The following is a 26,425-nucleotide window of genomic DNA, read 5'->3' on the forward strand; positions in this document are numbered from 1 at the left end:
TCCTGGTATTCATAATGTTAAAACAACAGCAAACTTGGACTGTTTTTTTTTAACTAATGAACCAAGAAGCAGTGAGAATTTTGTCACTTTTGGGTTTAGAGCTTTCTTTACCCTGCTACTGTGGGCCAGGGAGGCAGCCAATAGAGTACAATCTGTTCTTGAGAAGCTGCAGAGGTGACCTAAAGGGGACTGAAGTTTCCATGGAAAAAAAAAAAAAAAAGCACCCAATTCGACATCCATACTCCTAGGACACTAGCAAGGCTTTATACCAGGCTGACCACGTGTGTGTGTGTGTGTCTTTTTTTTTTCCTTTCTTTTTACCGGTATCCCAATCCTCTGGTTAGCGGCAGTATAACCCAACTGTCTCCAAATACTGTGTTCCTTAATGAACGAGAAAAATAAAAAAAATCCATAATAAACCCCAATGCGGAGTTGCATACCACAATGGAGACATCATCCTATTAAAATGAAAAGTATTTATAAAGCAACAAATTGGTGATTGACTATATAATAACCATGATCCTGGAATACATGGAAAATGCAGCAGCTACATTTAATGTCATGTAACACAGTTATACTTGTTAATCAACTAGAACTTGATATCCTTGGCCTCTTATTATAATTTATTTACAGTCTGCCATTCCTGACAGGGGGTATAACAGAGCTAGATTTTCCTGAATACATCCCAAAAGATTGGTCCTCATAGCTGAAATCAAGCATATAATCACATACACATAAACTCCAACTTTCCTAACACATATGTAAGTACAGGTGCAGAAGTAAAACATGTCTTTTCACCTTTAAATTATTTCACTATGGGTACATTAACCTAATTAAATAAATAGCACTGGTAATCTCCAGCATAGCAGCTGTTCCATACCCCTACCTTTCATGAAGCATAGCTTTCAGCGTAATGCTTTTCTAGCAACCCACAAGTCGTGTGAGTAAAAGTTCAAGTGCCGTTTCACAACGGCACCTTCTGCATCTACAGTATACTGGACATAGAAAATCATCATAATACAGAATGAGAGCTGTGATTCTGTCACTCTACAGCACATTCAAATTGATAAGTTTTGCAAGGTGCAGGCATAAGGAGCAGAACACAGTGCTCCAGTGTATGATATGCCTTCAGTGCACAGACAGAGCCAGTGTAACACTACCCTATACACGGCATCTATTAAATATACTTCTATTGTAACAGTCGGATAAAGTTTGGGGAAAAATAAAATAAAAAATACTACAGCAAATTGGCCATATAATGGGAACGCTGGTATTATTTCTACCAGTTCATCATAATTAAGCTACCCAGACATTATGGCAGTTACACTGGCAGCGGTAGTCATATTTAAAGAAAAAAAAGTGACAAGAAAAAGCTAACAATTAAAGCCCTTTCCAGTATCAGACACTGAGCAGACTACTTCATCTCAATACCATCAATGGTAAGGCATGCTGTTCGTCCAAATTCAGAAATACGGTCAGCAATTAAATCAGTATATAACAAATGCTGCAGCTAGAGTCATTCATCATGAAATCAGTTCAGTCCTCCAGACAGGAGAAAGATGCCCCATATTTAGTCCTCTTCCTCATCAATCTGGCCAGTAGGGTGCAGTAGAGACATTGGTGATACAAGTGTATTTGTACCGCGAGAACTGCGCTCCTGTTCCATGGTAGAGGATATGGAGGCCAGGCTGAAATTCTGAACTAACGAAGAAGGTATACCAGAAGGCACGGTCAAACTGTGGCTTGTGCCTTTGAAGGAAAATTCCTGATTGGGTAGAAGAGGCTTCAGGATGCTGACAAGGCAGAAGGCAGACCCACTCTTTGGAATAAAGTTTACTTTGTTCTTGTCTGGACAATAGAATGGTGGGATTTCTTGTAGTGGCTTTGCCCTAGAATTGTATATAAAAAAAGGCATTAGCAAGGAGGACTAATGGATATGAACATAATAAAATGGTATTCTTATGGCTCTAGTTAGGTTAAAAACAGATTGCAAACTTGCACTATGTATAAATGCAGTTTCATATTCTGTGAGCTACAGAACAAACACAATAATTAATGCTGGATCAAAAGTATACTGTAATAACCTTACCATACACACACAGAAATGTATACAGGTGTTAAAAATTCATGATTTAGGCCAAAATCCTATAACAGAATTCACCTTCTAAATCTTTTTTTTTTTACGAAAGGCAAATCCACTTTGCACTACAAAACTGAAAGTGCACTTGGAAGTGCAGTCGCTGTAGATTTGAGGGGGAAATGCAAGGAAAATAAAAAACAGCATTTTAGCTTGCACATGATTGGGATGATAAAAATCAGCAGAGCTTCCCCTCATTTCAGATCTACCCCTCAGATCTGCAGCGACTGCACTTCCAAGTGCACTTTCAGTGGACTTGTAGTGCAAAGTGGATTTGCCTTTTGTAAATAACCCCATTGTCTCACTCTGCTCTACACATGCTCAGTTGTTCTCTATTCTCGGCTCTGTGCCTAAAAATCAGAGCCTTGGAGGCTGATTAGCTGACAGCAATAATATTTACTGTTGCTGAAGGGGGAAGAAAGCCACAGGAATGACACAGACTGTGTGAAGGAAACAGATAAGGGAGGGAGAAAAGCAAAGCAGGAGAGGTGGCAGGATAAACTCTGCTGCTAGGGAGACACAAAGTTAAACTTACAAGGAGTCTTATCTCCCTGATATTCTCTCTCATGCAGCCTGTGAACTTTAGCACTGTAAAGCTTGTCAGCCTTCTTCTCAATCTAAGCCAAGACACACACAAGGCTGTAAAACGTACATATCTTAATTGACAAAAGTGACAGTTTTTGAGACCAAGGAGAGTCTCTAATAAAGAAGGGACTTCTCTGGGCTTCAAAAAAATGGTGGCCTCTAACAAGAAGAAAGAGGAACACTGCTGGAGGCAATTAACAGCATTACAGTGCTTTAAATCATAGTTAATGGCTTGGTATTTTTATTAATTTACCAAAGGAAAATGCTTAAAAACATGGTCTATTGGGGGTACTTGAGGACTGGGGTAAGGAACCACTGTTTTAAAGTAATTAACTTTTCTGGTAAAAGATATACAGCAGCATATCCGATCTCGTACATTGATGGACAAGTCTAAATTCAGCCTGTCATTTCTTTACATTCAGCCTGCGTAATTTCTCTCCCCTTCATTTCTGCCTGAAGGGTGGCCACATTATCTTTCAGGGTCCCCTGGAGCCCCAGCATAGCCACCCTTACATGTAAACTCCCAACCCAGGACTACATATTCCAACCTGTGATGCCGAAACAGCCCACACACACAGGCTGCCCCTGAAGCCCTGAACTCCAAGCCACTCCCATCACTCAAGGCATTTCATTGACACTCTCTCGACATTGCTGTCTGTTCAGCATGCAAAAGTAAAAGTAAACAATAATTTTTAAAACTTTATTCCACAAGACTTGATCTGAAGAAGTAAATCCAAGCAAGGGTTTTCAAAAATACCCGAACTGTGAACAAAGCACTTAAACACTGCACATGTCTAATCCGCAGCTACAGAACGTAGATTTAAGAAACTAGAAAAACTGGGATAACTTTGTTTACACAGCCATCAGTTTAATGATCAAACCACACTGTGGATACTTGCTTGTTTTCATTGCACCAGTTTAAAAAAAAAAAAAAAAAAATGTGTCTGTCTTCTAAAAGGAAGCCTCGGGTGAAACAAGTTACTAGGTGGGACCAAATCAAGTTGCTCTCTGAAGTAGGCTTCTATTGCCAATTTCCCCTCCTCAAAATCCTAGATGATTGGTTGTCATACTTATGTTTAGGCTTTAGGACTTTGAGTCATTGCTTTGCAACAAGTATAGAGAGAACCAATTCTGGTTTTAATAACAGGTTTGCTCCATATCTGTGACTCATAAGTATGAAGGCCAGACATGGCATGATAACCATTTTAAAGAGGCCGGGAATGGTAGCCCAAATGGTCTCATGACAGGTACACTTAGATGTACACTTACAAGCCTTCTTCAAACGCTTTCACCTTCTCGCAGCCCTCAGGTGGCTCTCTCTTGAACATGTAGCTGTTATTTGGTTTGGGAGAAGTAGCGTACTTGGGAAGAGGAGAATGATTTCCATTTTCTGAAAAAATAAAATAAAAATCACTGCATGTTTATAAGCTTACAATGAATGGAAAGAAGAGAGCAAAGGTCTTACAAGGCATGAATTCAAAAACCCCCAACATCAGTGACAAAAATACAGGGAACAACCAATCTTTTAAATAATTGCATTTAACATTTCACTCTATTTAATATGCATTGCCTACTTGCACCTTTATTCCTACATCTTCTATTGAATTAAAAGAAGGAAGTCCAGCCAAAGCTTGATTTTGCAATTAGCTTTGCACTCCTGTGATCCGTTTTCAGCAGAGCGGGCTGAAGTCCGCTCTTTGCTAACATCACAGATATCAGTCTAGGCACTGCATGATCCCAACATTGGGATCCTGGATCCGCCAGGTGCCTAGTGAGCCGCTGAGAGCCAGAGACAGCCGCCCCCCGCCCCCCCCCCCCTCCACAGCTCAGTTCTCCAGTGAGTGAGGAGCAGAGAGCTGCCCATTGACAGCCTACCCAAACTTTTGTGAGTAGGTGCAATAAAGTACAATTATTGTGCGGCACTGCAAATATGACCACCTCTATTAACATAAATAAAATTACAAACTTTACATTAGAAGCACTTAGAAAAATGAACTTAAAAGATCACTTACATCAAGCTTATCTCATCTACGGCTAGGTTAAGCTTAAAGACAAATCTTTTGGTTGCCTGTATCAGCTCTTCTGCATAATCTAGGCCCCGTACTCACGACCAAACATGTCTGCTGAAACTGGTCCGCGGACCAGTTTCAGCAGACATGTTTGGCCGTGTGTAGGCCCGAGCGGACCATTTTCGGGCGGATCGGACAGGTTTCCAGCGGACAACGGTTTCCTGGACTTGCTTTAAAACAGTCCGCTGGAAACCTGTCCGCCCGGACATGTACCGTCGTCTGTACAGACCTACCGTACATGTCTGGCCGCCCGCCATCCCTCGCATGCGTCGAATGACTTTGACGCATGCGTGGAAGCATTTAAAAGGCAGGCCCGCCCACGTCGCCGCGTCATTGTCGCGGCGGCACCGCGGACACGCCCCGCGTATTGTTTACGCGCTGACTTCTGTTCGATGGTGTGTACTGCCATCGAACAGAAGTCCCCGGGCAGACATGTCCGATGAAAACGGTCCGCGGACCGGTTTCATCGGACATGTCTGCTCATGAGTACAAGGCCTAGATGATTAACCACTTGCCCACCGGGTTAATTCTGGCACTTCTCTCCTTCATGTGAAAATCACAATTTTTTTGCTAGAAAATTAATCAGAACCCCCAAACATTATATATTTTTTTTTAGCAGACATCCTAGGGAATAAAATGGCAGTCATTGCAATACTTTTTGTCACACCGTATTTGCGCAGCGGTCTTACAAGCGCACTTTTTTTGGATAAAAATCACTTTTTTGAATTAAAAAATAAGACAACAATACATTTTGCCCAATTTTTTTATATATTGTGAAAGATAATGTTACGCCAAGTAAAATGATACCCAACATGTCGCGCTTAAAAATTGCGCCCGCTCGTGGCATGGCGTCAAACGTTTACCCTTAAAAATCTCGATAGGCGACGTTTAAAAAATTCTACAGGTTGCATTTTTTGAGTTGCAGAGTATAAACACGCAACATGTGCAATTTTGATCTTGAGGGACTCCTTCCCCTCTAAAACTGCTCTCCCCCTCCCTTTACTCAGCCATTGCAAGTCTGGATCTTGACATTTGTGCAAAAACACATGAAAAATTTAAAAAAATAAAAAAATAAATAAAAAAAAAACCACACACAAAAAATTACCAGGAACATTCTGATGATTAAAAAATAGGTAGTGCAGCGCTAAAAGTCCAATAATAGAAAGTCCATAAAGAATCTTTTCTAAAGTGACTGGTGATGAGTAGAAAAACATGCAGGTGCTGTAGCGTGGGATAAAGCAGAAACACCTCCACCAATGGTAGCAATGGCCGCTCACCTCACAGATATGACCCTCTATTAGATTAGGTCATATACAGCATTCCCATAAGGGTATCTCCAATAGCAAGGGAAATCCAGCAATGATACAGAGGTCTCCAAAAGGAAGGTCAGCAGTAAAGCATCCAATCAGAAAATCATGTCCAACAAAAGTACACATCAGAAGTTCAGTTAGGAGGGCCTTACATCTCTGTATTCGCTCATTTGCATGAGGGACTCTGTAAACCTCAAGTGAGTCTGCAATAATGCATCACACATTCACCAAGGGTGATGGAGTTCCTAAGAGGCCTTTGTGTGAAAAGTAATGAACACTGAGGAGCCTTGCAGCTTCACCTTGGCCAGAAAACGCACCAAAAATCGCAGAGATCCTGTAACTGTGTAAGGGTATCCACCCATCCGACCAGGTGTATAATCAATATGGGAGTGTTTTTTAATGCTGATGATTCTCTGAATATAAGCTTACAATTTGAATGTACAGTCTTCTTGATCTAGCATAGTACAGATGAAGTGCAATGTTCTGCTACACAAATTGATTCGATGGTTTAGTTTGGTCCTCCTATGACAGGGCCTTAAAAGTATTTATACCCCTTGAAATTTTCCACATTTTGTCATGTTAGAAACCAAAAACGGAAATGCATTTTTTGGGGATTTTAAGTGATAGACCAACACAAAGTGGCACATAATTGTGAAGTGGAAGGAAATTTTTTGACAAATATCTGAAAAGTGTAGCGTGCATATGTATTCAGCCCCCATTACTCTGATACCCCCAACTTAAATCTAGTGGAACCAATTGCCTTCAGGAGTCACCCAATTAGAAAATAGAGTCCACATGTGTGTAATTTAATCTCAGTAAAAATACAGCTGTTCTCTGAAGCCCTCAGAGATTTGTTAGAGAACCTTAGCAAACAAACAGCATCATGAAGGCCAAAAGGAACACACTAGACAGGTCAGGGATAAAGTTGGAGAAGTTTAAAGCAGGATTAGGTTATAAAAACTAAAAATATCCCAAGCTTTGAAAATCTCACTGAGCACTGTCCAATCATTCGAAAATGGAAAGAGTATCTCACAACTGCAGACCTACCAAGACATGGCTGTGCACCTAAACTAACAGGCTGGGCAAGGAGAGCAGTAATCAGAGAAGAGGCCCATGGTAACTCTGGACGAGATTAAAAGATCCACAGCTCAGGTGGGAGAATCTGTCCACAGGACAACTATTAGTCGTGCACTCCACAAATCTGGCCTTTATGGAAGAGTGGCAAGAAGAAAGCCATTTTTGAAAGAAAGTCATAAGTAGTCCCGTTTAGAAGTAGAAGTTGCTCTGGTCAGATGAGACCAAAAATTTTACTTTTTGTCCTAAAAGCAAAACAAACACTGCACGTCACCCTGAACACCCCATCCCCACTGTGAAACATGGTGGTGTCAGCATCATGTTGTGGGGATATGTTTCATCAACAGGGAAGCTGGTCAGAGCTGATGGGAAGAAGGATGGAGCTAAATGCAGGTCAATCTTATAAGGAAACCTGTTAAGAGTGTGCAAGACTCGAGCAGAGGTTCGCCTTCCAGCAGGACAACAAGCCCAAACATACAGCCAGAGCTACAATAAAATTGCTTAGATCAAAGCATATTCATGTGTTAGAATGGCCCAATCAAAGTCCAGACCTAAATCCAACTGATAATTTGTGGCAAGACTTGAAAATTGCTGTTCACAGACACTCTACATCCAATCTGACAGAGCTATTTTGCAAAGAAGATTGGGCAAAAATTTGAATATAGATGTGCAAAGCTAGTAAAGACATCCCCAAAAATACTTTCAGCTGTAATTGTAGAGAAAGGTGGTTCTAAAAAGTGTTGATTCAGGAAGGGCTGAATACAAATGCACACCACACTTTTCAGATATTTGTAAAAAAAAAAAAAAAAAAAAAAATTAAAACCATTATCATTTTTCTTTTCTCTCCACAATTATGTGCCACTTTGTGTTGGTTAATCACATAATTTCTCAATAAAAAACGTTTACGTTTTTGGTTGGAACATGACAAAATGTAAAACATTTCAAGGGGTATGAATACTTTCTAGGCACTGTATATAGTTTTGGTAAATCTAAAGCCAATTGTACCAAGACTGTATCATCAGAATGGAACGTGTATGAAGAACATAAAAGGAGAAGTAGAAATACACTATACCTTTGTCTCTGGGATCTGCCAGCGTGTCGTCAGTCGAACGTGGGCTTTCCTCATTACAATCATGCAATATAGTAATGAACGAAGCCGGAGATATGGATTGTGCACGGCTGCTGTTGTTACTGCGGTCATTTCCAGGTGTTTGTGTATCTACACTCCGAAGGGCAAGAGGTGGCGGAGCACGATGTCCATCTGGGATATCTTGTGGCTATAAAAGAAACAAACAAACATACAGAACAAAAACCAATTATGCAGATATTTCTTCTTCTTCACCACCTTCATAATCTAAAAGTTACACTGAACACTAGAAGACCTATTCACCAGAAAACCAAGGGTCAAACCTGATGTACAGTATTTCATCAGAACTTGGGAAACCGACACCATTAAGATTTTTTAGAAAACCTGTGCTGAGGAAAATACATAGGCTGCCATCATTTTACAAAAAATAAATACAATTATTAGGATGTCTGGCTGCTTTAGTGTCAAAACTTTGAGTCATGGATGGAACTTGAATAAGCACGCAGAGCAAGAGCTTCGTCTTTACCTGTTGCATATTAGTCAGTGACTCAAGTACTATTGCCATCAATGTCCAAGCAACTAGTATTTTTTAAAAAGGAGGTCAGCAATGTCAGCCAATGTATTTCTTGGTATAGGTTCCCTTTAAAGCACACCTGAGCCACCCCCAGCTTGATTGACAAGTATATTAAATAGGCCTAAAAGCTCTTTGGGTATATTTATAAAGCAGTGAATGTCACATTCATCACTTTATAAAACCTAAAAAAAAATATATAAAATTACACATATACAGTGGCTATAAAGGGCCAGATTCAGATACATTTACGTTGCTCCACGGCAGCGTAACGTATCCCATTTACGTTACACCGCCGCAGGTTTACAGCGCAAGTGCCTGATTCACAAAGCTCTTACCTGTAAACTTGCGGCGGTGTAACGTAAATGCGCTCGGTGCAAGCCCGCCTAATTCAAATGGGGCGGGCACCATTTAAATTAGGCGCGTTCCCGCGCCGAACGGTCTGCGCATGCTCCGTTAGGAAATTTCCCGACGTGCATTGCGCGAAATTACGGCGCCCCGACGTTTTTTTTTTAAATGCGACGTGCGTTACGTATTCCCGGACGTCTTACACAAAAAAAAAAAATTCGACGCAGGAACGACGGCCATACTTTAACATGGCTGATCTAAAGATAAGCCATGTTAAAGCAGGTGTAACTTTGCGACGGGTAAAAACGACTAGCGACGACGTACGGGATTGCGACCAACGCGCGGATCTTCGTGGATCGCCGTAAAAGCTAATTTGCATACCCGACGCTGGAATACGACGCAAACTCCACCCAGCGGCGGATCTTAGGTACTGCATCCTAAGATCCGACGGTGTAAGTCAATTACACCTGTCGGATCTTAGGGCTAGCTATGCGTAATGGATTCTATGAATCAGTCGCATAGTTAGGACGGGCGGATCACAGAGATACGACGGCATATCAGGAGATACGCCGTTGTATCTCTTCTGTGAATCTGGCCCAAAAAGTCTACACACCCCTGTTAAAATGTCAGGTTTGGTTATGTAAAAAAATGACACAGATAAATTCAGAACTTTTTCCACCTTTAATGTGACCTATAAACTGTACAACTCAGTTAAAACTAAAATAATGTGGTTACATACGTGTGCATACCCTCTTATAACTGGGGATGTAGCTGTGTTCAGATTCAAGCAAGCACATTCAAACCCATGTTAAATGGGAGATCGTACACACCTGCCATCATTTAAAGTGCCTCCGATTAACCCCAAATAAAAGTTCAGCTGTTTAGGTAGGTCTTTCCTGATATTTTCTTAGTCGCATCCTACAGCAAAAGCCATGGTCCGCAGAGAGCTTCCAAAGCATCAGGAGTCTCATTGTTATAAGTTATCAGTCAGAAGGGTACAAAAGAATTTCCAAGGCATTAGGTATACCATGGAACACAGTGAAGACAGTCATCATCAAGTGGAGAAAATATGGCACAACAGTGACATTGCCAAGAACTGGACGTTCCTTTCAAAATTGATGAAAAGCAGAGAAGAAAACTTGTCAGACATGCTGCCAAAAGGCCTACAGCAACATTAAGGGAGCTGCAGAAATATCTGGAAAGTATTGGCTGTGTGGTACATGTGACAACAATCTCCCGTATTCTTCATATGTCTAGGCCAGGGATCCTCAAACTTCAGATCTTCAGCTGTTGCGGAACTACAGATCCCACAAGGCATTGTAAAACTCTGACATTCACAGACACCTCTCTCACATGACCGGAGGGAGGAAGAAAATGTTTCATACACAGTGTGTGTGTTCTTTCTCCTTTTATACTTATGCTGGATCCCCTGAGAATTTTACTTGCCACCAAGATCATCACCATCCTACGTTCCTGGTTCCTGGTCTGAGGAAGGCCCCGTTGGAAACATCAGGAGTGTCTGGAAGGTTACCCTGGTAAGGCAATCGGCCTACACAAGCCCTGAGGACCCCCCACCGTACGGTGAGACGTGGGTCTACAACATCTGGTAAGGGCAATTCACTCCTACTAGAGATTATTATTTTCTTGGGGATGAGACACCACTGATCAGAAGAAAAGTGTTCTTTTCGTTTTTTTCATCTATAAGAACATAGAATACCTCGGTGTATGAAATGGGACTATGTACTCCATGGCATTTACCATATAGAACTTTTTCTTTCACTATGTGATCTGCACTATATGATTATCACGTTTGTTTGTTTGATTTCACAAGTGCATATTTTGTGAAGCTATCCCAGCCTGTTTGGGATTTTAGGTTTTTGCACCTAGAAATTCACATGAATCATTATCTGGGGAGAGTCTATTCATACTCACCATCCAGGTCTAGGAGGATACACTGGCTACTTCCCATTTATTTTATTATATTTTTTTGTTAGTCACTTACATTGGCTATTGTTGCTGAATTTTTTCACTGACACCATATAAGATATTGCCCAACAGGGCATATTTGTTTCTATTGGCGCTGCACCTTTTTTTCTTTATCTAAATTCACAGACATGACTAGGCATGAAGGGAATTGTAGTACCTGAACAACTGGAGGGCCGTAGCTTGAAGACCCGTGGTTCTAAACAAAGGGCCGGTTTATTGTCCTTCAGACTCTTGGAGGGCCGGACTTTGGCCAGCGGGGGGGGTGGAAATTTTCCTGGCATCAGTGGAACTAAACATATGGTATTAGGGCAGTGTTTCTCAATTCCAGTCCTCAGGCCCCCCCAACAGGTCAGGTTTTCAGGATTTCCCTCAGATGAAAAGGCTGTGGTGATTACTAAGGCAGTGAAACTGATCAAATCACCTGTGCAAAATAATGGAAATCCTGAAAACCTGACCTGTTGGGGGGGCCTGAGGACTGGAATTGAGAAACACTGTATTAGGGGGAGAAATAATGCCCCATCCTTGGTATCATAGGGAGGAATAGTGCACCATTAGTGGTGTCAGTGGGAGAAATGGTGCTCCGCTGTCGGTGTCAGATGTCAGAATAGTGTCTCATATCAGTGGGAGGGATACTGTCCCAAGGGCCAAGTAAAGGCAAGCAAAGGGCTGCATCCGGCCCTCGGGCCGCAGTTTGAAGACCACTGGTCTAGGCTATGGGGTAGTGTGTCAAAATGAAACCTTTCCTTACAAAGAAAAACATCCAAGCCCGGCTAAATTTTGCAAAAACACACCTGAAGTCTCCCAAAAGCATGTGGGAAAATGTGTTATGGTCTGATGAAACCAAGGTGGAACTTTTTGGGCATAACTCCAAAAGATATAATTGGTGCAAAAACAAAACACTGCACATCACCAAACGAACACCATACCCACAGTGACGCATGGTGGAGACAGCATCATGCTTTGGGGTGGTTTTACTTTAGCTGGAACAGGGGCCTTAGTCGAGGTAGAGGGAATTATGAACAGTTCCCAAATACCAGTCAATATTGACATAAAACCTTCAGGCTTCTGCTAGAAAGCTGAACATGAAGAGGAACTTCATCTTTCAGGATGACAACAACCCAAAGCATACATCCAAAGTAATGGCTTCACCAGAAGATTAGAGTATTGGAATGGCCCAGCCAGAGCCCTGACCTGAATCCGATTAAAAATCTGTGGGGTGATCTGAGGGCTGTGACCAGGAGATGCACTCGCAATCAGACAGATGGGAGTGTTTTTGCAAAGAAGTGTGCCAAGATGCCAAGTGCCAAGATGTGCCACACTGATAGACTCATACCCAAAAAGACTGAGTGCCGTAATAAAATCAAAAGGTGCTTCCACCAAGTACTAGTTTAAGGGTGTGCACACTTATGCAACCACATTATTTTAGTTTTTTACTTCCCTCCACCTAAAAGATTTCAGTTTGTTGTTAAATTGATATGTTGGAAGAGTGAGGGATGAATGTGAGGCAATTATGACCTTACAAAAAAAAAAGTACCATCCCATATAAGACAATTACCAAATGAGAACAAAAATGGGGTGGGACTTTACATATACCTTGCGGGGTCTAATACACATACCAAAAAGGCTTAAAAATGAAACAAAATCTTTAATTTCGATATACAAAAAAGTTGAAACAACTGGTTAAAATCAGTTACTTTAAAGCGGAGGTCAAACCAGCAGCTGCACATACTGCAGCTGACGACTTTTAATAAAATCGGACACTTACCTGTCCTGGACCCCCAGCCGTGACATCAATACCCGGCGGCTGAGGCTCCCGGAAGTGGGGAAAGCATACCTGTGAAAGACAAGTATGCTTTCCCCCTCCCCCCTGAAAGGTGCCAAATGTGGCACCGTAGGTTGAGGGGAAGTTCCACTTTTGGGTGGAACTCCGCTTTAAGTCTATCCAGGATATTTGTTGGTAATAAATATTTGTTAATGTTTATATACGTTATTTGTATAGCTTTGCAGTATATGTACAAAATTTGTGCTCCAATGTAAGACCCCCATACACACTATACAACTTTTGTTGTCCGATTGCCTTTAGGATTTACCAAAACTTTGTAGCGTAAGGGCCTGCCCGATTACGTACAAATGGAAACTCTTAAGGTATGACCTCATATAATATGGTTTTGGTAAATCTAAAGAAAAGAAAAAGGGGGAAAAAAAACGCGTAGGAAAGTTTTCCTTTATTCTCCAGCCAGGACCAGCACATCCTGGATAGAATTACAGTAACTGTGGTTTTAACCAGTTGTATTCAACTTTTTTTAAATCTAACCTTTTGTATGTGGAAATTAAAGGGGTTTATTTTTTTAAGCCTTTTTGGGTATGTGTATTTATTAGACCCTGCAAGGTTAAAGTCCCACCCCATTTTTGTTCTTGTTCAGTTATTCAATTGAGTTGTACAGTTTATAGGTCACATCAAAAAGGTGAAAAAAATTCTGAATTTATCTTTGTCTCATTGTTTTTTACATCACAGAAACCTGACATTTTAACAGGGGTGTGTAGACTTTATATCCACTGTAAAAAATATTATATTATATTAAAAAAATACACACAATTATTTGATCCCCTGCAGATCTTGTAAGTTTGCCTACTTACAAAGTAATGGAGGGTCTACAATTTTTATGATATGTTGTCTATATCATTTTAAAATACACCTATCAACCAAAAAAAATCCAGAAAAAAAACAGTAAAATAAGCATTTGATCCCCAAGCAAAACATGGACTTAGTACTTGGTGGAGAAACCCTTAATGCCAAGCACAGAGGTAAGACGTTTCTTGTAGTTGGTGAGCAGGTTTGCACACATCCCAGGAGGGATTTTGGTCCACTCTTTATAGATCTTATCTAAAGCCTTAAGGTTTCTTGGCGACTTGAAGTTTCAGCTCCCTTCATACATTTTCTATAGGATTAAGGTCCGGGGACTGGCTAGGCCACTCCATGACTTAATGTGCGCCTTCTTGAGCCACTCCTTTGTTGCCTTGGTGGTATGTTTTGGGTCAATGTCACGCTGAAAGACCCATTCATGACCCATCTTCAGTGTTCTGGCCGAGGGAAGAAGGTTCTCATCCAAGATTTTTCAATACATGGCCCCTCAATGTGACAAAAAGTCAGTCTGCACCTTTAGCAGGCAATGGCCCCAAAGCATTTTTTTTTCACCTCTGTGCTTGACTGTAGGAATGTGTCTAGGGTCATAGTCAGCATTTTTCTTCCTCCAAATCGTCCCCCTTTTCAAGAAGGCACATGAACAGTCATGCCAATGATTCAGAGATGTTCTGTGGTCAGATGAGACCAAAATTGAGCTCTTTGGCATTAACTCGCCGTGTTTGGAGGAAGGGAAATGCTGACTATGAACCCAAAGAACATCATCCCTACAGTCAAACACGAAGGTGGAAACATGATGCTTTGGGGCCGTTTCTCTGCTAAAGGTACATGCTGACTTTGCCGCATTGAGGGGCTAATAGATAGGACCATTAATCGGAAAATCTTGAATAAAGAACTTTCTTCCCTCAGCCAGAACAATGAAGATCGGTCATGGATTGGTCTTCCAGCATGACAATGACCAAAAACATAATGCCAAGCAGTGGCGGGTTGTTGTTTTTTTGGGGGGGCGGCAAACAACTATCCCCATTGGGTGCATGGTGGCAGCCCCCCCCCAGGTGTCTGCTGGTCAAGCACTTACCCCATTTAGGTGGTGGGCAGCATCTCCGGTGTCCTCTGCCTCAGCACGGCAAACCCGATTTAGGTGGTGGGCTGCAGGCAATGGCTCTAGTGTCCTCATCTCCAGCATATCGGCTGTTGCTGTGCGTCTCCTCCTAAGTGCTAGGCGTCCAGAAGGATTGCCTGACATTTTGGCCAATCGTAGTGTCCTGCATCCCGAGCCCACCCTTTTTTAAAGCCCATAAGAGCCTCTGGCTCTAATCACGTGCTTCAAAAAATAAAATAAAGTACACCCCTGATTGGAATCCATAGTATGGCGCCCCTGTATGTAGATCAGGGGGCCGACGAATGGATTGGGAGGCGGCACCCGTGCACCCCTAATGGACAGGCCGCCACTGCTGCCAAGGCAACAAGGGAATGGCTCAAGAAGAAGCACATTAAGGTCATGGAATGGCCTAGTCAGTCTCCAGACCTCAATTCTATAGTAAAGGGGGGAGCTGAAACTGAGTCGCCAAGAGACAGCCAAGAAACCTTAAAATGGTTAAGTGATTGTAAAGTTAAATGGCTAAAACTTATCTAGCCTCCATGTGTGTGTGTGTGTTCATTAACCAGTGCAGTGTTTTTTTGAATCCTAAAAAACTTTTTTTCTTTGTGATCACGTCCTCTCTATGCTCTGTATCCCAATCTTCTGTTTTAGGTAATCAGTATAGTCAGTGAGGCTGGAGGAGAGGAGAAGATAGTGAAGGGGCCGTGAGATTGTGTTCTCACTGAACACTACAGAGCCGAAAGGGAGAGAGGGGGGGGGGGGGGGGGCTTCAGAGACACAAACGCACAGAAGAGAAGCTAGTTGAGGGAGGCATGTTTATCCTGACCATGATTTCATGGCTCAGCAGCCATGATAAGACGTGGTCAGCTCACAGAGGGGAAGTCAGGACAAGCCAGGATCAACCAGGTTCTGTAGAAGATACAAAGGGGAAATTGACTGGGCAAAAGTACTATGCTATAGCTTGTGCCTTAAAGGGACAGGAGCATGGAATTTTTTTTCTTTGGGGTAACAACCACTTTAAACCCACTAGCTGACCAGGTCACGCAGATATACTGCGGCAGGTCGGCTCTCCTGCGCAAATCGCCATACCCAGTGATCGGGAACAGTGATCTCTGTCATGTCCCCGATAGCCCACCCCCCCTACGGTTAGAAGACACTGAGGGAACACAGTTAACCTCTTGCTCGCCCTCTAGTGCTAACCCCTTCCCTGCCAGTGTCATTTTTACATTGATCAGTGCATTTTTATAGCACTGATCAATGTAATAATGTCACTGGTCCCCAAAAAGTGTAATTTGGGGTCAGATCAGACTAAACTGATGAATGCATTTTTTTGTTTTATATATATTTTTGGATATGTATTATAGCAAAAAAAAAAAAATGTAAATTGTCACTCTTTTTTTATAGCGCAAAAAATTTAAACCGCAAACGTGATCAAATAGCACCAAAAGATTGCTCTATTTGTGTGGGGGGAAAAAAAGGACGGCAATTTTGTTTTGGTACAGTGTCGTACGACCGCGCAATTGTCAGTTAAAGCGACGCAGTGCCATATCGCAAAAAATGGCCTGGTCATTAGGGGGGCAAATCGTTCTGGGCTGAAGTGGTTAAAGATTTAGAGAGGATCTGTAAAGAAGAGTGGACCAAAATGCCTCCTGAGATGTGTGTAAACCTGGTCAGCAACTAGGAGAAACGTCTTACCTCTGTGCTTGTCAATAAGGATTTCCCCACTAAGTACCAAGTCATGTTTTGCTTGGGGATCAAATATTTATGTTACTCACTGAACTAACTTAATTCATAGCATTTGTTTTATGGGTTTTTTTTTTTCCTAAAATTATAGACCCTTCACTTCTTTGTGAGTAGGCAAACATAAAAAATCTCTATTTCTCTCTCTCTCCCCCCCTCTTATACACAAACTATTGCCAAAAGTATTGGGACATCTGCCTTTGCACGCACATTAACTCTTTGCAGCTATAACAGCTGCAACTCTTCTGGGAAGGCTTTCTGAGGTTTACGAGTGTGTCTATGGGAAAATTTGACCATTATTCCAGAAGCGCTTATGTGAGGTCAGACACATGTTGGACGAAAAGGCCCGACTCCCAGTCTCTGCTCCAATTCATCCCAAAGATGTTCTATCGGGCTGAGGTCAGGATTCTGTGCAGGCCAGTCAAGTTCCTCCACCCCAAACTCGCTCATCCATGTCTTTATTAACCTTGCTTTGTGCACTGGTTTAAATCATTTGGTGGGGGGGGGGAGGGATTACGGTGTGGGGTTGTTATTCAGGGGATGGGCTTGGCTCCTTAGTTCCAGTGAAGGGAACTCTTAAAGCGGGGGTTCACCCGTATATATTACTTTTTCCCCTTAGATGGATGCTCGTTTTGTCTAGGGGAATCGGCTAGATGTTTTAAAATATGAGCCGTACTTACCGTTTCCGAGATGCATCTTCTCCGTCGCTTCCGGGTATGGGCTGCAGGACTGGGCGTTCCTATGTTGATCGACAGTCTTCCGAGAGGCTTCCGACGGTCGCATCCATCGCGTCACGATTTTCCGAAAGAAGCCGAACGTCGGTGCGCAGGCGCAGTATAGAGCCGCACCGACATTCGGCTTCTTTCGGCTAATAGTGACGCGATGGATGCGACCGTCGGAAGCCTCTCGGAAGACTGTCAATCAAGAAGGAACGCCCGCTCCCGAAGACCCATACCCGGAAGCCGACGGAGAAGATGCATCTCGAAAACGGTAAGTACGGCTCATATTTTAAAACAATTAGCCGATTCCCCTAGACAAAACGAGCATGAAGCTAAGGGGAAAAGATCAAACAATAAATAAATGGGTGAACTCCCGCTTTAAGGCGTGAGTATACCAAGACATTTTGGACAAAGTTTCATGCTCTTAACTGCGTGTGAACAGTTTGGGGATGTTCCAACATGGCTGTTCCAACATGGCTGTACACCAGTGCACAAAGCAAAGTCCATAAAGACATGGATGAGCAAGTTTGGGGTGGAGGAACTTGACTGGCCTGCACAGAGTCCCAACCTCAACCCGATAGAACACCTTTCTGGTGAGCAGAGACTGTGAGCTAGGCCTTCTCATCCATCATCAGTGCCTGACCTCATAAATACGCTTCTGAAAGAATGATTAAACATTCCCATAGACACTCCTAAACTTTGTGGACAGCCTTCCTAGAAGAGCTGAAGGTGTTATAGCTGCAAAGGGTGGGCCAACTGAATATTGAACCCTTTTGGACCAAGACTGGGATCAATTAAAGTTTATGTGCGTGTAAAGGCAGGCTTCCCAATGAATAAATGAGTGACTAGTATAGCGCTACACATGCAAACTGAATCGCCTCTAGGTACTTTTTGCAGCCAGTCTTCCTGGCTGGTGCGGTCATTTAACCTGTAGGATCTCGACACGCTTGGGACACACAGTCGTACACATATATACTGGGCCAATTTGGACAGGATCCAATTAACCTACCAGCATGTCTTTGGAGTGTGGGAGGAAACCCACGCAGACACAGCGAGAACATGCAAACTCCAGGCAGATGGTGTCGTGGTCATGATTCGAACCAGTGACCCTTTTGCTGCTAGGTGAAAGTGCTAACCACTACACCACTGTGCTGCCAATAATTGTGGCAGTAGTGTATGCATACACACAGTATCTCACAAAAGTGAGTACACCCCTCACATTTTTTTGTAAATATATTACATCTTTTTATGTGACAACACTGAAGAAATTACACTTTGCTACAATGTAAAGTAGTGAGTGTACAGCTTGTATAACGGTGTAAATTAGCTGTCCCCTCAAAATAACTCAACACACAGCCATTAATGTCTAAACTGCTGGCAACAAAAGCGAGTACAGCCCTAAGTGAAAATGTCCAAACTGGGCCCAATCAGCCATTTTCCCTCCCCAGTGTCATGTGACGCATTAGCATTACAAGGTCTCGGGTGTGAATGGGGAGCAGGTGTGTTAAATTTGGTGTCATCACTCTCACTCGGTCATACTGGTCCCTGGAAGTTCAACATGGCACCTCATGGCAAAGAGCTCTGAGGATCTGGAAAAAAAAAAGAATTGTTGCTCTACATAAAGATGGCCTAGGCTATAAGAAGATTGGCAAGACCCTGAAACTGAGCTGCATCACAGTGGCCAAGACCATACAGCGGTTTAACAGGACAGGTTCCACTCAGAACAGGCCTCGCCATTGTCGACAAAAGAAGTTGAGCGCACATGCTCAGCGTCATATCCAGAGGTCGTCTTTGAGGAATAGACGTATAAGTGCTGCAGAGGTTGATGGGGTGGGGGGTCAGCCTGTCAGTGCTCAGACCATATGCCGCACACTGCATCAAATTAGTCTGCATGGCTGTCCTTGGTTCAGATGGTGTCAAGTGTGTGTGTGGCAATCAGATGTGGTGTACAAAGACAAGTGTGTCTTGCCTACAGTCAAGCATGGTGGTGGGAGTGTCATAGTCTGGGGCTACATGAGTGCTGCCGGCACTGGGGAGCAACAGTTTATTGAGAGAACCACACCTCCAAGACGACCACTGCCTTGCTAATGAAGCTGAGAGTAAAGGTGATGGACTGGCCAAACAGGTCTCCCAACCTAAACCCTATTGAGCATCTGCGGGGCATCCTCAAAACGGAATGTGAAGGAGCGCAAGGCCTCCAACATCCACCAGCTCCGTGATGTCTTCATGGAGGACTGGAAGAGGACTCCAGTGGCAACCTGTGAAGCTCTGGTGAACTCCATGCCCAAGAGGGTTAAGGCAGCGCTGGAAAATAATGGTGGCCACACAAAATATTGACATTTTGGGCCCAATATGGACATTTTCACTTTTGTTGCCAGCGGTTTACACATTAATGGCTGTGTGTAGAGTTAGATTGAGGGGAGAGCAAATTTACACTGTTATACAAGCTGTACACTCACTACTTTACATTGTAGCAAAGTGTCATTTCTTCAGTGTTGTCACATGAAAAGATTATAAAATATTTACAAAAATGTGAGGGGTGTACTCACTTTTGTGAGATACTGTATATACATACACACATACATATATGCACACAGTATGCATTGTACATTTCATTCTATGAGTGTATGCTGCCCCAAATTCGCAAAAGGGAAGTATGACCAAAGCCTTTTTGGCCATACTTCTCTTTGGGTTACAGAAGAGGAAAAAGTAAGTACACGACTGTGACTCACAAGTCAGCTAATAGCGGGCCACTGCCCACTATCATCTGATGTGGGAGAGCCTCTCTAGGATCTGTAAGAACCATATTGTCAGGACTTACTGGGATGCTGGACCAGCAGCTGACTCAGCCTCTCAACATGCCACAAAGCTGCAGACAGCTGCTCCTGCCCCCACTCCAGCCCAGCGATTCAGTGTGTGCTGGAGGAGCAGAGAGCGATGACTCAGTCCCCGTACACACGATAGAATCCATCCGCTGAAAAATCCCAGCAAATGGGTTTCAGCGGATAGATCCTATGGTGTGTACACTCCAGCGGATCTGTTTCCGCGGATATTTCTCCCCTGGGATGGATTCCAGCAGATCGAATATTTGCTGACATGCCAAACAAATCCATCTGCTGGAATCCATCCCAAAGGATGGATCCGCTGGTCTGTATAGACTCACCGGATCCATCCGTCCGAAGGGATCCCTCGCATGCGTCGTAATGATTCGACGCATGCGTGGAATTCCTTATATGACAGCGTCGCGCACGTCGCCGCGTCATCGCCAGAGGATTTCGGCGCGGATTTCAATGCGATGGTGAGTACACTCCATCGCATTCAAATCTGCTGAAATCCTCGAGAGGATTTATCCGCGGAAACGGTCCGCTGGACCGTATCCGCGGATAAATCCTCCCGTGTGTATGGGGCCTAAAAGTCACCGCTCTCTGCAGACCAGGTGATTACTGGTTCTCAGGTGTTAGCGCTGACAAGGGACGGCTGTTGCAGAATGGAGGTGAACGTGCGTTTTTGGTTTTGTTTTGTTTTTTCAAACCCCACAGTACCACAGGAATTCTTAGCAATTCCAGGCCTCAGCATTGTTGCATGATTTACTATATGGTGGTTACAGTTGATGAGCACTATCTTGCCCCCTGGCTCACATAGCACCATAGCTGATTTTCTTTTAGCAATACATACACAGTTAAATATGTACAAATTAAATGCAAGGAGGAGCAGCGGTTAAGGCACCAAACATTGCAGAGCTTACACTTATTAAACCGAACCGGTAGAAGTTTGTAAATGTGAAAGCTTTCCCTGACTGTAAACAGTCCCTGCCCCATCCTTCACAAGGAAAGAGTTGAGTTTTCCTGGATTCTGATTACTGGGTTCCAGTGAGATGAGCGAGACTTATGGAAGTCTGCAGAATGCACCCAACTCCCTCCTCCCTATGAACAAGCATGCACATGCTAAGAGGAGTGTTGGCATACATAGAAACACCACATCCCTGCATGTGTAGAAAATAGACGCAAGCTTGTGAACATCATTTTACTTTCATTCGAATGGCTTTATGTATCCTCGAGGATCATGTCTGGACCTACATTTCCTTTGCTAGCCATATACCAATGGGGTTTACACGTTCTTTTTATGTGAACTTTTGCATTTATATGTAATAACCTCATGCACTGCGGTACTGAATGTTTTTTTATCATTGTATTGTTTTGTCAATAAATGTATATTTTTATATCTACCTTGTTTCAATCCCTGGTTACTGAGATAGTCCACAATACAATTCATGTTGTGGGGCAAAACTTTGGAGTAGGCCCGGACATCCCTCACCCTTTTCCATTTCTAAGTATAATGGTACCCGCCCATAATTTTTCTATACTTAATTTTTGAGGCAAGACCCCATATGTCCCAAGCATTAAGGTGAAAAAACCTCTGGCAGTCACTGGCCCCCCAGTTTTACTTACCTAAGCCGTGGAATTCACTCAGCGGTGACGCGCTGCCTCTGTCTCCACGGGGTCCCAGCTCTTGATTGGATAGACTGATAGCAGCGCAGCCATTGGCTCCCGCTGCTGTCAATCAAATCCATTGACGCTGGCGATGGTGCCGAGTCATACATTCGGTGGCTATGGACTACAGGAGCGTGCCCACAAGGTAACTCTTCGGGGGAGCGCTTCACCTAGGTGGTTATCTGATGTGGGGAGGAGCCGCCGAGGGACCCCAGAATTGTGGATCGGGGCCACTTTGTACAAAAACGCACAGTGGAGGCAAGTATGACATGTTTGTTATTTAGGAAAAAAAGGGTATGGAAAACTGGCCCTTGCTGCGTTCAGTCATAAAGCCTTATGAAGCGTGATTTTACCTTCTATATCTTAGTCACTTGAATATGCTTAAATTGATTGTAAAGCTTGTTATTTTTTTTTTTTTAAAAGACAAACCAAGCTTTATTCAAGTGAATAAGATATAGAAGGTAAAATCACGTCTCATAACTACACTAAAGGCTTCATGACTGAACGCAGAAAGGACGTTTTCCATACCCTTTTTTAATAAGAAAGAGGACAGGTGTATTTTAACCACTTCAGTTCCAGGGGGGTTTACCCACTTCCTGACCAGACAATTTTTTGCAATACTTAAACTGACTATTGCGCGGTCGTGCGACACTACTAAAAAAACCCCCAAAAAAACAGCTCTCCATTTTCCTTTCAGGCAGAACAGCAATCTGCCTTGTTTACATAGCAGCTGCCGGACCTGCCGATTGGCTTTCACGGCGCATGCGTGTCCCAGAGAAGAAGAGAATTACCTATGTACTTCATAAAGATGAAGACTTTTGCCTTGACCATCTGATAATTAACATTCACAACTTCCAGTTTTATTATTACAGTGGTCTTCTGGAAGTTGAACAGCCATAGGCCAGGGTGAGCACAGAAAACCAAAGGATTTGCAAAGAAGCACAATTTTTACATACAACCATCGATTTACGAACAAATCTAAAGATTTAGTCACCACTAGCTTTTAAAGTTGCATAACCCTTAAAAATTTGTCTCCATTTGCTTCACTTTTGGAAATATACTTTAAAAGCGTTTTGTTATATCGGTTTTATAAGTGCAAAAATACCTGTTGATCCTGCTAGACATTATGTGAGCCGATGACTTCCTGCTCTTTATCTGTGCACAAGAAGGGGTTGGGGAGAGGCCCGGGTTCTTTGTAATCCATCAAAAAAGTAGTGACAACATATCCACCATACCCAAGGTGGTAGGAGCATACTATATTTCTGGTATATTTGTTTGTTTTAAATCTAATTTATTTTTGACTTGTTATACACTCTTAATCACCCGAGTCATTTTATTTATAAGAAATTCTATATTCAAGATCTTTAGATTAAGAGTAACTAACAGAAAGGGAAGGGTGCCATTCCCTCACTTGTGACCAATTTAGCTGGATGTGCTGTGAATAGACCTAAAAAAGCAGATGAAAATTACACAGGCCAAACTACTCACAGCATAGCAGTAAGGCTCGGTTCACACTTTCGAAACCTGAAAGTCGCGCGACTTTGCCAGGTGACATCAGAGCGACTTTATGCCACTTGAAGTAACTTAAGGGAATGCTGGAAATAGGATTTCACGTTTACACGAGTCTCACAAGTCTGATCCCAAGTTGCGGCAGTGTGAATCGAGCCTAAATGACTCAATACAAGTTGTAATGAGCAAACCTCAAGAGCACCACCTACCTGCTGCAAACGATAATAGAAAAAATATAGCATTTGAATATTTAATAATTGTATTAACAATATTTAATAATTTCGAAAATATTTAAGTCCTAAAAACAATATATATACACACAATGAACTTCAAAAATACTACTTTAGGCTTGGAAAAGATTAGTATTTGCCTGGTGTACACATTTCTCTTCAAGAATTATAAGCCAATGTGAGCCTTAGGAACACTTGTAAGTTCTTCAGGGTTTAGAAAAATCTCGTAATTGTCAAATCTTGCACAAAAGCAGAAACATATAAGGGCATATTCTAGATGTGTGCCAGTGACTGGCCCTATTATAAATAAAAATATAGATCTTATCATAACTGCTGTAATATACGTTGTTATATGTTGGCCGATTTTTGTGGGATGTTGTAATATGTATATATATGTGTATATTGTATTATATATTGTAAGTCCAAAATTGACCAAGCCAGATTTCAGTAACCTGTAATTACACGTCAAAAGACGCTTGTCGATTATCAATATGCAAAGAGACAGGACAAGTCTAGTTTACACATCAAACCTGTAATTACATGTTACACATCAAAAGAGGCTCGTCTATTGTCAATATGCAAAAAGACAGGATGGGTCCATTTTTACACATCAAACAATTACTCAGGCCACATGTAATCTAATTACTTATTAGAGGGAGCTTATTAGTATGCAAGGATGCATACTAATTAGTGACTCCGGCTGGGGTCATTTACCTGTCACTCTGAAAGACAGGATGTAGATCAAAGACAGCCAATCAAATTGCTCAGCTATTCAGTGGATAGAGAATATAATCTGAGAGTTCAGTCTTGTCACTCAGAGAATATTTTCCTTATGTATTCTCTGCATGAATATATGTTGGTCTGGAAGTGAAAAGAATATATATTCTCTAAGATGAGACTTTGAATTATATACTCTGTTGGATTTTGTATCATCTGTGGAATTTGGACTTTGTTTGTTATTGGAAGTTAATTAAAATGCATTCTCTGGAGAGCCTATGTGTTGTTGCGCAACAACCTAATTTATAGTCATCATATAATATCTAAGATATCAATTATCTAAGAGGACTGGACACTATACCTTTTTTATATTACTACATTTATTGGACTTTTATATCACTACAATAACTAAATGTTAATTATTCTGGTACAGGTTAGAAATAAAGTTAACAGTGTTTGCCATGGGAAACAATTTGATAAAGATCTGCAGTAGCACATACTGAAGAATATGACTGTATACAACGAACATATTTCTTTTCACCAAAACGTATACAAAAACAAAAAGAAAAAAAAAACTTGGATGGCAAATGGAAAATTGAAAGACTACACAAATTAAGCTTTCCTCCTTGAGAAGACATTAGAAGAAAGAAGTAGGTGGTCAATTTGATCATTTTAAATTAATACTGTTAGGCTTGCAAGTTGCAAATGTTAAAGAGAATCCATAGAATTGCCACAAACGGCACTGCTTGATGCATTTAATTTATGCAACACTGCAATGGAATATATGCAGCTAATAAAGATTGTGTGAAAATGGAACATGTGTGCATTTCCCAGTGGATAAAAATTCACAAACAAGCAGCATTGTCCGAAGCAGAGAAAAATACTACATTACTGAAAAGGGAGAAGACGTTTTAAGACAAGTGCGCTGCTGGAATAGTAAAATTCAATAAATTAGCTTAAAGATGGATAACAAATCCAATCCATTTTTAACCATATTTCTTTCATAAAATAGACACCAAGTGGATCCATTGTTTTGTATTTTGCATTCCTCCTCCCTTTTCTATAAAGCAGTGCCGAGGATAACTGCAGCTACCCCGTGTTTTGATTCTCCTCAGTAATTCATATTCAACACTACTGAACACCAAAGAAAAATTACTTTAAATACTATACTAGAATTTATAAACATTGTATTGGGAAGGACAGGACATTTATTTTTTAAATCAGATTCTCTTTAAGACTTGCACAACACAGAATAATGGGTAAATCAAGTATTATATGAAATGTCAAATACAAATGTATAAAGCTTTGCAATAATTATGTTTTAAACTATAAAAAGGTAATGAATATTGAATGAATATTCAACAGCACTCTGTTCTTAAAACAAAAAAACAAAGAATTAAGAAAACCACACACAGCAACAACTTACCTGAAGATGTAGATGCTGGAAAATCATTGTAATGTTCCCATTGACATCAGGAAGGCCTGAGCATTCTCCATGCTGGGAAACCACAAGGATATATGCTTCAAGATGAATATTGGAGCAACCCACCCTCCTTAATAAACCCATAATATGGAGGGTGAAATCTTAAAAAAATAAAAATGCTTCTTGATTCCATGTGCAGCGAAGAAAAATGAAAAGAGCCTTCCCAATGGTAAAACAAATTACCATCAAGAACCAATTACTGGGATATGGCTCCAAAGTAAAAAACGATCTGCACTTACCATGAGCTGTTCTTCCTTCTCTCCAGTTTCTTTAATGATAATCTCGACCTCCTGGTTCAGCCCTTCCACGCTGTTCCGGAATCTGGACCCAGAGGACTTTGTAATGGGTATAGTCATTGGGGTGAGTACATTCTTGGACATGGATGTCTAAGGAGGATAATCATTTTTTTTAGGACACAACACTCAAAACATTATTACAGTATATAAGTAACTGTATATAACAGACATGAGGGAAGTTAAAGAATATGTAAACCCAACCTATCATGTTCCCAATATGTGCCTGCTGTACCATGTACTAGTATGAGGAAAGGTATCCCTTTCTCTTTGTATTGCTTCCTATGTGTGAAATCCCTGGTGTTCCGGTCAGTCCCTGCTTCCTTATTAAAAA

At 41.9% G+C, this 26,425-nt stretch overlaps 1 protein-coding gene across 2 annotated transcripts in view; it reads right to left on the bottom strand.

Moving 5' to 3' along the window:
* Nucleotides 1-314: 314 nt before the first annotated feature.
* The window catches only part of FAM117B (family with sequence similarity 117 member B), an 83,791-nt gene continuing 57,680 nt past the window's right edge, over nt 315-26,425 (bottom strand). The window contains exons 5-9 of one of the 2 annotated variants that reach the window (XM_040357229.1): nt 26,038-26,184; nt 25,742-25,813; nt 8,248-8,452; nt 3,992-4,112; nt 315-1,889 (exon numbers count right to left, since the gene is read on the bottom strand). In XM_040357229.1, the coding sequence (XP_040213163.1) occupies nt 1,571-1,889; nt 3,992-4,112; nt 8,248-8,452; nt 25,742-25,813; nt 26,038-26,184 (864 nt within the window). In that variant the 3' untranslated portion in view covers nt 315-1,570. The remainder of the gene's footprint in view (nt 1,890-3,991; nt 4,113-8,247; nt 8,453-25,741; nt 25,814-26,037; nt 26,185-26,425) is intronic. The other variant, XM_040357230.1, reaches the window with a different exon arrangement.

Source organism: Rana temporaria, chromosome 6 (assembly GCF_905171775.1).
Source record: "Rana temporaria chromosome 6, aRanTem1.1, whole genome shotgun sequence".
Classification (NCBI taxonomy): domain Eukaryota; kingdom Metazoa; phylum Chordata; class Amphibia; order Anura; family Ranidae; genus Rana; species Rana temporaria.